Source organism: Oryx dammah, unplaced genomic scaffold (genome assembly GCF_014754425.2).
Source record: "Oryx dammah isolate SB20612 unplaced genomic scaffold, SCBI_Odam_1.1 HiC_scaffold_27, whole genome shotgun sequence".
Lineage (NCBI taxonomy): Eukaryota > Metazoa > Chordata > Mammalia > Artiodactyla > Bovidae > Oryx > Oryx dammah.
Window position 1 is genome coordinate 2354107 of NW_024070211.1, and position 16493 is coordinate 2370599.

At 61.5% G+C, this 16493-nt stretch overlaps 1 protein-coding gene across 1 annotated transcript in view; it reads right to left on the bottom strand.

Moving 5' to 3' along the window:
• Window positions 1–4171: 4171 nt before the first annotated feature.
• The window catches only part of ALDH4A1 (aldehyde dehydrogenase 4 family member A1), a 32790-nt gene continuing 20468 nt past the window's right edge, over window positions 4172–16493 (bottom strand). The window contains exons 6-15 of the mRNA XM_040229413.1: window positions 15915–16064; window positions 15765–15839; window positions 14484–14671; window positions 11792–11865; window positions 9242–9438; window positions 9050–9097; window positions 7927–8079; window positions 7147–7268; window positions 6543–6661; window positions 4172–5627 (exon numbers count right to left, since the gene is read on the bottom strand). Of these exons, the coding sequence (XP_040085347.1) occupies window positions 5515–5627; window positions 6543–6661; window positions 7147–7268; window positions 7927–8079; window positions 9050–9097; window positions 9242–9438; window positions 11792–11865; window positions 14484–14671; window positions 15765–15839; window positions 15915–16064 (1239 nt within the window). The 3' untranslated portion in view covers window positions 4172–5514. The remainder of the gene's footprint in view (window positions 5628–6542; window positions 6662–7146; window positions 7269–7926; window positions 8080–9049; window positions 9098–9241; window positions 9439–11791; window positions 11866–14483; window positions 14672–15764; window positions 15840–15914; window positions 16065–16493) is intronic.

Sequence of the window (16493 nt, forward strand, 5' to 3'; positions counted from 1 at the left end):
CCTCCACGGAGGGTGATTAAACGAGATGAATGCGTGAAGTGCCCGCTTGATTATTGGTAGTGAATATTACACGGCACTGTCGATGGCTTTGGTCCTAGCCTGGAACTGGCATTCTAGGCATTCTTGATTCTGGTCCCGATGAAGGCCTGGGGTCTGTGACTCTGTAGGACTCTCCTTCCCGAGACTCAGATCTGAACGACCCAGGTTCCGGTCCTGGCTCTGCCACTTACTGGCAGTGCAACCTCTTCCGGGCATTTCTCTCCCCACGACTCTCCTTCTGACGACGTCTGCCCGGGTGCACGCTAACCCCAGAAGAACATCAGGCCCCTCGCTTCACCCCAGCCTCTGTGCCCCAGTGCTTGCGAGGCTGAGGGGTGCCTGCCGGCCACCTGGGGTGGAGAGAGGGCACGGCAGGGCTCCGGGAGAGAATGCTGAGGTGCCTGAGGGTAGAGCGGCACCTGCTCCGCCCCCCAGGGCGGCCGTCATCAACCCCGGGGAAGGGGCACAAGGCTGGCTGCCTGTCTGGAGCCACTGTCTGCCATGCCTCATCCCACCCCCTGGCTGGATGGCTCCCGCCCAGAAGTCACTGGATTGCTGTGAGGGGACACGACAAGCGGGTGCTGGTATAGCCAGTGGGAACAAGTTCTGCTCTAGCCTCTGCCCCTGCCCCTTATCGAGCAGATCTCCCTGAGCCTCAGTTTCCTCATCTGTGAAATGGGGCCAAAATAATACCATCTCCCTCCCAGGCTGGTGGGTCCAAGATAATTAGCAGGAGCACCGGCCCTTGGGATAACGAAGCCCAGCTTCAACTCCTTTCTGACCACAGGCACCCAGGCCGATGGTGTTGAGAGGGTGGGTGAGGGCGCGTTCCTCACTGAGCATCTCACCCTGGGCAGGTCATGGGGCCTGGTGTGCGTGCACGCTCTGTCGCTTCAGGCTTGTCTCACTCTGCGACCCCATGGACTGTAGCCCCCCAGGCTCCTCTGTCCATGGACTTCTCCAGGCAAGACTGCTGGAGCGGGTTGCCATGCCCGCCTCCAGGGGATCTTCCCGGCCCAGGGGTTGAACCCTCATCTCCTGCATTTTCTGCATTGCAGGCAGTCTTTCTTTATCTGCTGAGCCATCGGGGAAGGCCATGGGACCTGGCACTTGGTTCTAAAACTTGTCATTTGCTCCTCAGCTCCTGGAGAAGCGTCAGATCTGAGGTTGGAGGGGCCACGGCACAGGTAGGGGGGTTGAGGTGGGCGTTCGCACCGTGCTCGGTGGCCAGGCAGGCAGAGGTCGGGAACAGAAACGGACAGCCGCCTCCTCCGGGTGTTAATTACCTCACCCATCCGTTCCTCAGTCCCCCCATCTGTAAAACAGGGCCAACGGAATACACCTTCAGAGGTCCCAGTGAGGATCTGAGGGTCTGACGTCTATAGCGCGCTGAGCACAACGCCTGCGTTCAGTGATGGCGGCTCTCGCTATTTCCTGTGCTGCCTCTAGACCGAGAACATACAGGAACTGCGATGATGGGTGTGAGGGCGGGTGAGCTGATAAAAGTGAGGATGTGGCCCTGTTGAGGGCGGGTCTGCAGCCTGCCGCTTCCCCCCAGAGCCCCGCTCCCGGCAGGAGCTTCAGGCCTGCCCAGCGACCGGGGCACAGGTGGCCCCTAATTTCCTTAGCGTGCACGCCCCACTGGCAGCCCATGGGCAGCGGTGTTGGGGACATCCGGCCTCAGTCAAATGGTTCACGCTCCAGCCCAGACCTGCGGCCGCAGCAGGGAAATGAAGAGGCTCCTTGGGCCACCGTGGACACGGGGACTTAACTGTGGTGAGCATGCAAAGAGGCCTTGGGCACGTGGGTGGGCACTGGGCCCTTGGGAGCCACCAGCCCCAAGCCTGGGAGACAAGGAGGGCAGAGAAAACGGAGTGAGCAGCGAGCTACCCCCTGCCCTCATCCGGTGGAATCAGAGGCACTAGGCTGGGAGGAGACAGGACAAAACATCCCAGAGGCACAGCTGGGAGGCAGGGAGGGTGACGGGGGGATGGGTGTGGCATCCACAGCCCCGGTTCACACTCAGCCCTTGACCAACCAGCCCTGTGACCTCATTCTACGCGAGTGCCATGCGCCTTCCACAGCCTGTCGTTAACAGTTCCCTGGTAAGGTCAACATCAGTGTCAAGGCTGTACTGCAGCTAGAGAGGGGACCACGTGGCCGGTGATTTGCCAGCTGTCTGGTGCACCTGTGAATAAGTCACTCCATCCGCTCAGAAATGGTAATAGGGCCTCAGTATCCCTTTCTACAAAATACAGTTGCCTCCTTTCCCTGAGCTCCCACTATGTCCCTGACTGCAGTCCCCCGGCTCTCTCCTGACCCCATCCCCCCACTCTCTCCTGACTCCACTCCCCCCTACCTCTCTCTCTGATCCAGCTTGCCTGGCACACATCAGTAGCAGCCCTGAGTGAGCCAGGGTGGAGGCTTTGCCCAGGGTCTAGTCCCTTCCCCTCCCTCCAGGCCTAAGATCCTCGGACCAAGCACTTACCAACAGCAAGCACCTCGGACGGGCTGGGAGATGTCTATGAGGTTCAGGGACACCTCCTTTTACATTATCTAAGGCTGAAGACGGGCCGGGACGCACGATGCACGTGCCCTCCCCTACAAGTCAGCTGGCTCAGGCGGTTTGGCCCCGTGGATTCTGGGCTCAGGCTAGCTGACCATGGTTGCACCCCGTCACGTCACCCAGCCAGCAGGAGGATTCTTTCTCTACATGCTGAGCCATCGGGGAAGGCCATGGGACCTGGCACTTGGTTCCAGAACCCATCATTTGATCCTCAGCTCCTGCAGAAGCGTCAGATCTGAGGTTGGAGAGGCCACGGCACAGGTAGGGGGGCTGAGGTGGGCGTTCACGCTGTGCTCGGGGCGTCTGCAGCCTTGTGTGGACACCTGGGTGGAGGAGAGAGGGTGGGTTTTGGAGCCAGACAGAGCTGGGTCTCCAGCCTGGCGATGCCACAGCTTGGCAAGTCCCTTCACTTTCTGCACCTGTGTCCTCATCTGCAAAATGGGGGCAAGGCAACACGCCTCCATAAGATGGCCGTACGCGAAAGAAAGCAGATGCAAAGGCTTCGGCACGTGGAAGAGTCAGGGTTCTGAAGAAAAGCAGAACCTCTAGGAAGGCGCTAGAGACAGACACGGAGAAAGCTTTATCGTAAGGAACGAGCCCACACAATCATGGAGGCTGGAAAGTCCGAAGTGTATAGTGCTGGCGGGAGCCAGAAATGCAGGGAGTAGCAGCTGGGTCTGAAGCAGCCACTGGCAGAGTTCCTTCCTGCTCAGGGGAATGTATGTTGGGGGGAGGTCAGTCTTTGTTCTGCTCAGGCCTTCAACTAATTGGATACGGCCCACTCACGTTACGGACAGTAATCTGCTTTCCTCAAAGTCTGCAGATTTAAATGTTGTACGTGCTAAGTCGCTTCAGTCGTGTCTGACTGTGTGACCCCATGGACTGTAGCCGGCCAGGCTCTTCTGTCCATGGGATTCTCCAGGCAAGAATACTGGAGCGGGTTACCATGCCCTCCTCCAGGGGATCTTCCCAGCCCAGAGATCGAACCCATGCCTCTCATGTTTCCTGCTGCTGCTGCTAAGTCGCTCAGCCGTGTCCAACTCTTCACGACCCCATGGACTGCAGGCCGCCAGGCTCCTCCGTCCACGGGATTCTCCAGGCAAGAGGACTGGAGTGGGGTGCCATCGCCTTCTCTGCTGTCTCCTGCTAATCTCATCCAAAAAACACCTCCATGGAAACATCCAGAATAATGCTTAAGTAGACACCTGGGCATCATAACCCAGCCAAGCTGACCCATGAACTTAAACTATCACAGCACTTAATGGTGGTTGTTACAACAATGGGTAAACAGGTTAACATTGTTGAATCATTAATTCCATATCTGGCATTGCTCTGAGCACTTATGTGAATTAACTCATTGAATTCTCAAGACTGTGTGTGTGTGTGTACCCAGGCCCTCGGGCTCCAGAGTTCCCGCCACTCACATAGGACTTCCTGCCACCAGGGCTCACCCTTCTTTCCATCACATCACAGGCACTGTGCCCCCGACACCCAGTGACACGTTGGCAATCTCACCGGACTTAGAAGGTGACCAGCCCCCACCACTCCCACCAGAAAGACCACCAGTTCGGTTAAGGGAGAGGCATTTTATTAGGTGGCGTCAGGGCACATCCTGTGGCCACCTCACAGTGCAGAATAAGCAGAACCAGGACCGCCTCTGGCCTGCCCGCCGCCCGTCCTGGCCCCCGTGAGAAACACTGTTGGCACCAGGCCCAGCCCTGACCGCGGGCCACAGCGTGTGACCACGTACTGGGGAAACAGCCACGCCAGCCCCACGGGGGCCCCACGCCAGCCATACCTGAGGAGGGCCCCTGAAAACTGTCCCCAGAGTCGCCTCTTACCTGACCACCCAGAACCCACCCAGGATGCATCTGAGTGTCCCCCGATCAGCTGCCTCGAGGAACAGGCCTCCGAGGGGCCAGTCCACACACAGAGCCACAAACATGCCAGGGAGGAACGATTGTATAGGTGAGCCTCAGCCAGGCCGGATGGGGACCCGAGGTGACGTCTCGGGGCGCTGGGGAAGGTAGGGGCAACATCTACCTGGGCCAGTGGGCACTGAGCTCCTGCAGGAAGCCCCAGGCCAATGGAGGCTCTCGAGGCAGGACCCAAGAGCTAAGGAAGCGGCAGGAAGGGCCCCCAAGGTCTGCCAACCTCACAGGCCCGACAGGAAGGACCGGCACCTTGGCAGGTGGATAGCAGAAGCCCCCAGCCCCACCGCCTGGAGACTGCCAGGAATCTGAGGGCCTCCAGGGAGCTCAGGCACTCAGGAGCAAGGCACACAGGTCTAAGGCATTGGGTTGGGCGCAGGTACCTGTGGCACAGGTGGGCACCTGCTGGCACAGGGGCGTCTGGGCAAAGAGCTAGAGAGAAGCACGAACCAAGCTGGGCAAGGCCAGCTGGTGCCCCCACGACCTGTGACAACGTGGCAGCCTGCAGGCCACCCTGGTCACCCCTAACCCTGGAGACCCAGAGAAGCCAGGGGCCTCGGTGGGTGCGGCGTGCCAGGGCACCCAGAGCTGCCTCCTCCTCCTGCAGATCCACGAGTTTCTCCACTGCCACGCCCCAGGCCCCTGAGAGCCTGGGCACAGCAGAGTGGGGCGAGAAGGGGGCCGATGGAGAACCAGTCAAGCGCCAAGGTCACACCCACCAGGCAGAATTTCTAGGACACTCTTTGGGGGCAGAGCTGGCAGCCCTATGCCTCCCCACAGCGTGATCTCAACCCAGAGCCCACACCTGACTCTAAGGGGTGGGGCAGGCCAGCACGCAGGCCGATGCGGGGCAGGGGGCAGGACTCGCTAGAAAGAGGTTGCCCCATGGGGGGGCGGGGCGGAAGCATGGGGCGCAGTCAGTGCACCGAGGTCAGTCGTCTGGATGGACAGACGGGCGGCGGAGGCGCCAAGCGGGGCTCACTGCATGTACGGGTAGCGCCAGTCCCCCAGAGGCCCGCGCGTCTCCTTGATGACCTGGGGCGACGTCCACCGCAGGACATAGTGGGGGCCGCCTGGCTTGTCGTTGGTCCCTGTGGAAAGACAGCTCTGTTTGTCCCCCAAAAGGTACAGCAGCTCTGGGCAGAAGGGAGAAGGGGCGGGGAGGAGCAGATGGAATGAAGGGGGCAGCAGACAGCTAAGCCAACCCTGACACAGCGGCCGGGGCTCCCCGAGTGCCTCCGGGCAGAGGACACTCAGCCGGCGGTCGGGGGCAGGCGCCGGCGAGCGGACAGGACGCCCAGGCTCCCCGGGCCCCTGTGCCCCACCTGCAAGGCATGTCCAAGAGGCAGGAAAGCACAGTGGAGGGCGCTGGACAGGGAGCAGAGAGGCCCAGGTTCTGGCCCCGGCTCTGCCACCAGGCACCGGGACCTCTGGCAGGTCCCTGCCCCTCGCCAAGCCTCAGTTTCCCCATTTGTAGACAGGAGGGGGTTGGACTGCAACGGCCTGGAATACGGTAAGTCGTGTTTAGTTGCTGAGTCGTGTCTGACTCTTTCTGACCCCATGGACTAGGAGCCAGGCTCCTCTGTCCATGGGATTTCCCAGGCAAGAATACTGGAACGAGTTGCCATTTCCTCCTCCAGGGGGTCTTCCTGGCCCAGGCATCAAACCCGCAACCCCTGCAGTGGCAGGTGGATTCTTTACCACTGAGCAACCTGGGAAGCCAAGATGCGGATGCTGGGACCCAAATCCTGGCTCCACCACTTCTTAGCCATGCGCCCTTGGGCCAATCACTTCACCTCCCTGGGCCTCAGTCTTCCCCTCTGTAAAATGGGAAGAGGACAGGCAGCACAACAGGGGGCTGTTGGCAGGACTCTGAGTTAGCGCAGGGCCTGGCCCTCCATGCTCAGTCACCGGTGCTCCTCCTGTGCCTCTTAACGTCCTTGAGATGAAGCAGCAAGGGTCTCCCCCAGGACCTCAGCCCCTTCTAGAAAGGAAGACCCACTCACCCGAGGCTCGGGCGCCCCCAAAGGGCTGCTGGCCCACCACCGAGCCAGTGGACTTGTCGTTGATGTAGAAGTTGCCTGCAGTGTTCCTCAGCAGCTCTGTGGCCTCCCGGAGAATGTCCCTACAAGGCAGGGTGGCGGTAAGAGGGCGGTTGCCAGCTCTGGGCCCCTGCCCTCGGCAGCTCGGGAACCCCCCAAGCCCCAGCCTGCCCCCTCAGGTTCCAACCCCACCTTCCCCTCTTAGAGGCAGACGCAGGGAGGCAACCAGTGCCACGGAGAAAAGAGAGCGAAGCCTCAGGCCCAGCGTCATGGCGCCCGGGGGGGTCCTGCCTCCACCAGATGAGTGCAGTGCCTGGGCCCAAGCCCTGCCTTCCGCCCTGAGCCCCGCCAGACCGGGCGGTGGGCCCCAGCCCTAGAGGCCTGGCTTCGGCAGCCAACAGTGCGGCCCCAGCACCAACGCTTTAACAAGGAGCCTGCGGCCTCTGTCCACCTGCCGGCCGGGGCGGAGTGAGGGGCACAGAGGGCAGCAAGGGCACATTACTGCTGGGATCCGCATCCGGGGTGGGCTCTCTCTGGGGACTGGCGCCGAGGGGCCGCGGCCACTCACTTATCCTGGGCGAACACTGCCCCCGTGAGGCCGTAGCTGCTGGTGCTGTCGACCAGTCGCAGCGTCTCCTTGTATTCCTCGTCCGGGTAGACGTACACGGCCAGCACGGGACCGAAGATCTCCTGGAGAGAAGCCCCAGGGTCGGGCCCCGCCTGGACCCGTCCCCGAGGCCTCCGCCATCCCCGACCCCCTTCTCAGCCCAGCAGCCTGGGCCAGGCCTTGCCTCCTGCAGGGTTCTCTCCAGGACAGCTCCTACCCTGCCCACCCCACCCAGCCTGGCAGAAGATCTGGAGACCCTCTGGCCTCCCTGCCAGCCAGACCCACCCCCAGAGCCAAGAGTCCAGGCCCTTGGGAGGGGGACACTTTTGGCAACAGGTGGCCAGGGGACTGCCCCGTGACGTCACTCGGGGGGCTGGGGGCACTGTCATCCTGAGCAACTGCCTAACTTCTCAGAAACTCAGTTTCTCATCTGTAAAATGGGGACGATACACCAAACCTCATCTCCATCAATTTCCTGGCCCACATTGAAGACTACAGATGTTAGAAGCTGAGAGAGCTGTAGGGGCCTCCAGGGTAGCAGGCACACAGTGCTGTGACGTCAGCCCGGCCAGCAGCGTCAGGGATCTGGGGTCAGGAGGCCTGAGCGCAGGGCCTGGCTCTGCTCTCCCTGGGGTGAGCCAGGCCCCTGGAGGGCTGCGCCGTCCTCAGCTGTGAGACGGGACAATGCCCCGGGAAGCACCCAGAGACGCTGCCTCCTCCCAGCCCCTCCAGCCCCATCACCTCCTTCATGATGGGGTCCTGGGGGTCCTTGGTCTCAACGATGCATGGCTCCACAAAGTAGCCCACGGAGTCGTCACACTGGCCCCCGGCCAGGATGGTGAGGCTGGGCGAGGAGCGGGCGTGCTCCAGCCACTTCCGGATGCGGCTGAAGGACTGAGGGATCGGGGCGCGGGGTGTCAAGGGCCGGCTGGAGGCCGCTTCCAGCAGGAGCCCCCAACAATCAGCCCCAGATTCTGAAGGGGGCGATGGCGGGGTGCGGGGGTGGCTGCGAGCAAACAGGGCCTGGCTAAGCAGGGCAGAAACAGGAGTGGACGTGCAGGCTCGTGTGTATGTGTGTATTAGAACACGCACAGAAAGAAAAAGAAAGAAAGGGAAGTCGCCCACTCGTGTCTGACTCTCTGCGACCCCGTGGACTGTAGTCCACCCGGCTCCTCCATCCACAGGATTCTCCAGGCAAGAGTACTGGAGTGGGTTGCCACTGGCTTCTCCAGGGGATCTTCCCGACCCAGGGATTGAACTCTGGTCTCCCGCATTGTAGGCAGACGCTTTACCGTCTGAGCCACCAGGGAAGCCCAAGAACATGTGTGCTGACATATAAACATCATGCGAACACACATAGATATAAATGTGTCTTTAGGGTTAAGGCCACGAGTCTTCAGGGTTAGGTACGTAGGTACACATATGCCTGCGTTACATGTTTCTGCAATGCAGACCCACACGTGTGCACACGTGTTGCCAGATTTGTCTATGCATGGAGACGTGTGTGGGGGGCTGTGCATGTGTTACGTGGGTGGACCTGCGTGCATGGCCGCACACAGAGGTCTACATGAGCGTGTTCACGCCTGTGCGTGTACCTGTGTTGAGGGGTGTGCGTGCAGGCAAGCAGGCCTATGTGTAAGTGTGCGTGTGAACACGGGCACTTTAAGGGGGCCTGGAGGCCGGGTGTGCAGGAGGCGAGCTCCTCTCTGGGTAGGGAGGCTTCTATTCCTTCCAGGGTTGGCGGGGGCGGCAGGGGCTGTGTGTGTGGCTCTCGGGCTACCCTGCTCGAAGCAGCAGATCTGGGTCACTCTTCCCGCCCCCCACCCAGCCCGGGCCTGGCAACCCCCCCCGCCCCCCGCCGTACCTTGGCATCAATCACGGCAGAGAAGAAGGTCCCAAAATCCTCTGCAGGCTGGAGGCAAGGGAGACACGGATGGAGAGGAGGTGGCCGCCGGCGTGAGACAAGAGGAGTGCCCCCGCCTCGCACACCGCGCCCCCCCAGCGGCCAATCCCATCAGCCCCCCGCTGGGCCGCGGCAGGAGGCCGAGCCACTTACATTGCCCACTTTGATCCCGCCGAGCTCCTCCAGCAGCCGCCCTTTGATCTGCGGCCACAGCGAGCGGGGCACGTAGAGGCGGGAGCAGGCCGAGCACTTCTGGCCACCGTACTCGAAGGCTGAGCGCAGGGTCCCGCTCACCACGCTGTCCACGTCGGCCGAGCGGTGCACGAAGTGAAAGTTCTTGCCCCCGCACTCTAAGGGGCAAGGGAGGGGGCGTGCATGGGCAGCGGCCCGGGGCCCAGCACACCGCCTGCTCCTGCGTACAGGGGCCTGCGAGCACCCCCCGGGACAGGCGGAGGAGGCTGTGAGAAGCCATACGCCCTGGATACTGACCAGCCAGGGCTGTCCTCCCACCCTACAGACAGGAAGACGGAGGCCCAGGCATGGGCGAAGGGCACCAGGGGGCATCGGGACCAGCTTTCCCATTTCACAGACGAGGAAACTGAGCCTGGGGATGGGAATGCTGCCCAACATAAATAAGGCAGAGGAAGGGCCAGAACCCAAGGCTCCCCAAAGCTTGGCCACTCCCGGCAGCGGGCGCAGCTTCCTTTGAGCCTTCCCCTGACCCCCAGCCGGGTCCACGGCCAGGGCTGGCTCCTCTCCCCTACCCGTGGCGGGGACACCCCTCCCTGGTCCCCTTGGTGTGAGAGAGCCCAGGGAATCATGCCACCATCCAGGCCTTATTACTTTCTTCATTCAGTTAAACACCAGCCAAGAGTAGCTCGTGTTGCAAAGCACTCACTACCCGCCTGACTCAGCTCAAAGCACCCTGCGCCTTTTCACTGAAGCCTCACAGCAACCTCCCATTATTATCCCATTTTAAAGACAAGAAAACTGAGGCACGGAGAGACTGTCACGTACTCAAGGTTGGGAAGTGGTGGAGTAAGCAGCTGTCTTTCTCCCTCAGGGAGATGGTAGGAAGGGGACTGAACTGAAAATCACGCACAGCTGACCCAAGGGACTCACTGTTTCCCGGCTTACGAAGGTTGGACGGGGGTGTGCTGAGAGGCTGGAAGTTAGAGACGCTACAGCTGGCCCTGAGCAGAGTCACCTGCCCTGACACCCCTAACAAAGCCCCACCAGCTTAAGAGGCAAACGATTACATACAGGATGGATACACAGCAAGGTCCCTAGCACAGGAACTATATTCAGCATCCTGTAACAAGCCCTAATGGAAAAGGACATGAGAAAGAGTATACGCAGGTATAACTGAATCATTCTGCTGTATAGCTGAAATTAGCCCAATACTGTAAATCAGCCCAACTGGTAAATACCATAGCCTAAGACTGTAAATCAACCATACTTCAATCAAAGTTCTTTAAAAAGCTCCCACCAGCTCAGGAGTGGGGTCCAGTCTCCCTGTGGGTCCCACTTCACTTCCAGGAGCAAGAAGCCCAGACCGCCAGCCCCAGCTCTGCCGTGACTGCCCTGTGACCCACTGGGGCCTCTGCCAAAACAGGGTTCTGTACCCCAAAGAGTTTCAGAGACACCACACACCAACCCTGGCTCCTGGCTCTCGAGGATGAGCAATGCACCCTAGCGGAGTAAAGGCCCTGAGAAGTCCTGCACGTAGGGAATCCGTTTTGCTTTAAACACAGCGCGTGCCAAATGTCCTTGGCCACAAAACTGCGGGAAAGCTATTATTTCAACAAGACCCAGCCCTGCTGAGCCCTCAGCCCCATCTCCTGCCCCAGCCCACCCCCTTTCCCAGCTACACTGGCCATGTTTCTTCACACACAGGCTCATTCCCACCTCGTGGTCTCTCCACTAACCTCTTCCTTGACCTGGATCTGGGCGACGCAACGTGATGCAACATGGGAGTCACGAGCCCTGTGCGGCCACTTACATTCAAATTGATTAAAACTAAACGTAACTTTCACTTCCTCAGCCACACGAGTCCCGTTTCAAGCACACTGCGGCCACACGCGGTGAGTGGCTACCCTACAGGACCGCACAGCGCAGCCCGTGTCCATCATTGCAGGAAGGTCCCCTGGATGGCGTCCACACCCGTGACGGTCTGCTCTCTAGACCTCGGCGAGGCCCGTTTCCTTCACTGTTCAGGTTTCCGCTCAAACGCTCCCTCCTTGAAGAGGAGGGAGGCACTCCCCACCCTGGAGTCACAGTCACCCGCCACACACGGCCTCTGGGCGGCCCTGCCCGTCACCTCTTTGCCCCCCTTTCATGAGCCACGGCCCTTCTCAGCCCACGAGGGCCCTTCTCAGCCCACGAGGGCCCTTCTCAGCCCACGACGTCATTTACCCAGCTGTTTACCGCCCGCCTCCCACAGCTGGAACAGAAGCTGGTGATGGCTGGGTCCCTGGCTCTCATCACCCTTGCATCCCCACCTCCAAAAAGCGCCTCTGCACAAACAGCAATTTCCTTGCTGCATGAGGAATGGATGAGAAATGCACGCTCTGAGCCAGAAGTGCTCTGAACAACCCCTGGACCTGCCAGGGAGGGGGCTCCAGGCTGGATTGCTCCACCCCTGCAGAGCCCCCCAGCTCCTCCTCTCCCACGACGGCCGCGGATGGGGAGGGGGGCCCTTACCTCCGGCCAGGCGCGGGAAGGTTCGGAACCGGTCCAGGTTCTGGGCCACCTGCTTCCACAGGTGCTTGAAAGTGCTGAAAGCAGAGGACAGGGCGGGGATCAGGGCACTGGGCTCGGGCACCTGAGCACGTGAGGGGCCTGCTCCCGCCTGCCCGACCGACCAGCGGGCGGGGCACAGGCTCAGCAGCCCCGCTGGAGGCTGGCAGGGGTGGCAGTGGTGGAGGGGGCAGCTGGCCCTGGGCTGCACGCAGGGCCTACGAGGCGGCGGCAAGGGAAGGCTTGGCGGCAAGGCGATGCAGAGAGGGGCCCCGCTCCCAGGCCAGGGATGGGGGCTCCTGTCCCGACCCGGGCGTACCAGCTGTGCGATCTTGTGCCCAACGCTTAACCTCTCTGGGCCTCAAGTTCATGCCACATCTGGAATCGGGCAAGAACAACTTTGCCTGGTGGGGCCGTTTTGGGACGGCTCTGGTGTGAGGCAAGTGCTGAGGACAGTGCCGGGCACGCTGCGGGTGCCCGAGAGGGCACACACACCACCGGGGTCTGCGAGGAGTGCCTCGAGCCCACACCCGGGACCAGGGAGGGTCCTGGGAGAGGCAGCTCAGGCCCCCGCCTCCTCCCGGGGCTCCAAGTGTGACCAACCTCAGCACCACAAAACAATAAAAATGCTAATCATCAGGGAGCTGGCGACACAGTAGCTGATGCTAATTTATGACTTTCCCACCTTGGAGCCTGCTGCTCACCAGAGCATGGCAAACGGGGCCAGGCCTGCTCCGCCCGCTAACAGGCAGGGACCCGTGGGGCCCGTGGCTGGTGGAGAGGGCCTTTTGGAAAACCGCCCTCCTCAGCAATTCTAACGCGGCCGTCGCCACCCGGCAAACCTTGGACGGGGCGGGTGGGACCCTGAGGTCAGCAGAGAGGGCGAGAAGCCACCGCGGGTGAACCCAGGGCACCTGAGAGGCCCAGAGCAGAGACCCCGACCTCTCCGCCCAGACGACCCACGGGGACCTCAAACTCAAGGCGACCAGCTTCTGGTCCATCTCCTTCCCTAGGCTCCCGGGTGCCCAGCCGTCTGGGGAGCCCACCTTGGTGAACAGTGCCACCTCCAGCCTCGAGCCTGGATGTTCCCACAGACAGGCGATTGGGTTTCTCGGCTCCCTCCTCAGCCCATCTCTCCCAGCTCCCACCTCCACCCGGTTTCAGGCGTCCGCTCTCCCTCTCTGGATCCTCCTAACCTGAATCCTGTTCCCAGCCGCGAGAGACTTGTGCTCAGGGCAGCCAGAGCCATCGTCTAGGTCAGAGGCTGCACACACAGGCCCCAGAGGGGCTGAGGCTGTCCAGGCACGCGGAGGCCCAGGACCTGTCGGGACGGCGGGGAACCAGAGACCACCCACCCGCCCCGGCCAGCGGTGCCACATGGAAATGCAGGCCCCGGGGGACCGGGTTCGTAAGTGGGGCCCCATCTGGATTTTCACATGAAACTGCCCCGGTGGTACATGGCCATCCATCTCCATCAGGAGTCAAAGAGCACAGGGCCGCTGGCCAGGTCCAGCTGGAGAGCGACCATCCAGGCTCTGCCTGAAACAGAGGTCTGGTTGATTAAGCCACTCCCTCTAAAGAACCTGCCTGCAATGTGGGAGACCTAGGTTCCATCCCTAGGTCGGGAAGATCCCCTGGAGAAGGAAATGGCAACCTGTTCCAGCATTCTTGCCTGGAGAGTTCCATGGACAAGGAGCCTGGTGGGCCACAGTCCAAGGGGTTGCAAAGAGACAGACACGAGTGAGTGACTGACACTGTCGCTTTCACGGTCCTGAAGGTAACCTTCCATGGCTCCTACCATCTTCAGGATAAAGTCCAAACACCTTCACGGGTCCTACAGTCACAAGTCTAATCACTCAAGAGGCATTTCCCTGACGGTCCAGTGGTTAAGACTCCACACTCCCAATGCAAGGGGCCCGGGCTTGATCCCTGGCCAGGGGGACTAGATCCCACATGCCTCAACTAAGACCCAGTGCAGTCACAACAAAACAAAAACAACCCCCAGAGGCAGGACCTGACCGTCCACACGTTCACTGCCCAGCCTTAGCATCAGCAGAGCCCAGCAAGAACAGGACTGAGTAAACATCAGCTAAGTGCACGGAAACACAGCTGTGACCAAACCACCTGCCGCCCCCACCCCCCAACCCTCAGCCCCAAGCTGCCCACTCCAGCCTCACGGGACCGCGTCCACCTCCCAGAGCACAAGAGCGTCAGCCTTATGCCTCTGCATGCGCGTTCTCCTGCCGAGACTGCTCTCCTCCACCTCCCCCTGGCCCACTCCTCTGCTTAGAGGCCACCTCCTCCAAGAAGCCTTCCTGACTTCTCCTCCAATTCATTCCAAGCTCCCCTTTGTCCTTTCTAGGGACAGAGGTGGCATCAAAATCCGTATCACCAAATACCTGTAGGCTGCTTCTGGCCTGTGACACTCTTTCCTGTCCACTAACTAGTCTGACCCTCACAATGACTCTGCAAGGTAGGAATCAGCACATATGGACGCTCAGAGAGGTGAAGGGGCTCACCCAAGGGCCATTTAGTGAGGAAGCGGGACACAGTCAATGCCTGGCCCCTGAGTTCACAGCCCCGGTTCTCAGACAGAGGTTGGAAGGTCTGGGGAGCATCCCCAGGCTACCCTGCCCAGCCCTCCTCGGGGACTTACGGCACACTGCCTGTGAAGTTGATGCCACACAGGTGCTCTGAGCTGGTGACAGTGTCCCCGAAGGTGGGCCCGTCAGCTGGCACAAACTGGATGATGTTGGGGGGCAGCCCGGCCTCCCTGAGGATGCGGTAGACAGCATAGCTGGCCAGCATGGCGGTGTCGCTGGGCTTCCACAGGACCACGTTGCCCTGCCCGGGAGGCACAGTGATGACTCACAAGGCCGAGGGAGGCCAGCAGCCCCACCCCCACCCTACCCCAAGGTACAGCCATCCCTCAGCTGCAGCCACCAGGTAGGTCCCCGTGCAAGCCAGGATGTCCCCTAGCTGGCCCCAGTCCCCCAGCTGCTGGGCACTGGACCCTCAAAGTCCTCGAGAATGAGCTGACGCTCTGCCCTGTCTGCTCCCATGCTCTGGCCGAGGCTCCCTTCCTCCAGAAGTCCGTGCCAACTGGTCCTGCCAGCACCGCTCGGGCAGGTCTGTTCTGGGCGTTTCCCAGTCGCCGGCGCCCACGGGGCGAGGCTGGGCCAGCACACACAGGGCCCCGTCCACACGTGTTCTGGAGGACGGCACGTGGGCGCCGGGTGTGTGCACACCTGAGCACAGACGCACGAAGACGGGCCCGCGCGCGAGCACCTCCCAGACCTCCCAGCCGCCCCGACCACTCAGCCCTCCCCCTGCTGCTCCCTGGCGACCCAGGCCCCCTGAGGTGGTGGGAGAGCTCCCCCACCAACTCACAGGCGCTCACGGCCACCTGCATCCTGACCACAGCAGTGGAGCCCTCTGACTCCAAGGCCACCGAGACAGACCAAGCCCAAACCTCTACCCGTTTCATCATCTGTCAGCCACGCAACCCTGACAAATAAGTCACGGGCACAGAGCAAGCATTCAAAGGCGAGCTGCAACTATCATCATTAGCAACCCCTGCATAACACTGACCCTGCACTGGGCCAGGCCTGCCTGGTGTTAAGACGAGTCATAACACGGCCTCACTTGCTCTCCCCAACCCTGTAACGTAAGCTTTTGTTATTTCTATCTCGCAGATGAGGAAATGGCCTCAGAGGAGGGCAGGGGCTCGCCTGGGATCACCCAGGGAGAGTGGGGCAACGTGGGGACGCAGATCAGCCTCGGACCCGGAAGCCTCTCCACGGCGGCCAGCTGCCTCCACTTTGTGTGCGTCTCCCGACAAGGGTGGGGCCCCAGGGCGAGGACGTGGCCTCCTGACTGTTGAGGGGGAAGCGATGACTCGGTCCTGCCACCCACCAGTCCGCTGTCCACATCTCACCATCAAGGCCGGAGCCCCTGCCAGGTTGCCGCCGATCGCAGTGAAGTTGAAGGGGGAGATGGCCGCCACGAAGCCCTGGGGAAGAAGAGGCAGTGAGGCCAGGCCCAGGGCTTCCCGCGGCTCCCCGCCCGCGCCACCCCCGGGCGGTACCTCCAGTCCCCGGTACAGCACGCTGTTGGTGCTGGGCGGCACGCTGAGGGGCTGCTCGCCTTCCAGCTCCACGGCAAACTTGGCGTTGAAGCGGAAGAAGTCGATGAGTTCAGCTGCAGCGTCGATCTCCGCCTGGATCACCGTCTTCCCCTGCCAGGCGAGAGGGCCCCGCGGTCAGCGGTGAAGGCCTGCCTCCGAGAGCCCTCTCCCGACGCTGGAGCCTGTGCCCGCAGTCCCATGATGCACACGTGTGCTTGGGAGAAAGAACCAGGGGACCTGAGGACTGCAAACATCAGCCGTGGGGAAAGGCCTCTGGGCGGCGGGAGCCGGGCTCTCCGGGATCCGCAGCCCCTCCCTGCACACGCGGTCGCTGGCGGCTGCTCGCCCTGCCCCGGACGCCACGCCGGGGAAGGGAACCCCCCTGCCTGCTTCTCTGCGCCTGCCCACTTGCCCCCCTGCTCCGCACAGCCACCGTGCGTCCTACGAGCTTCTGAGTCTTAGGTCAAATAAAGAGGCATCTTCCTTTGGTCCTGGAGTGTGTGTGCCTCTTCCTGCCCAGGCGTGGCTCACCTGGGACCC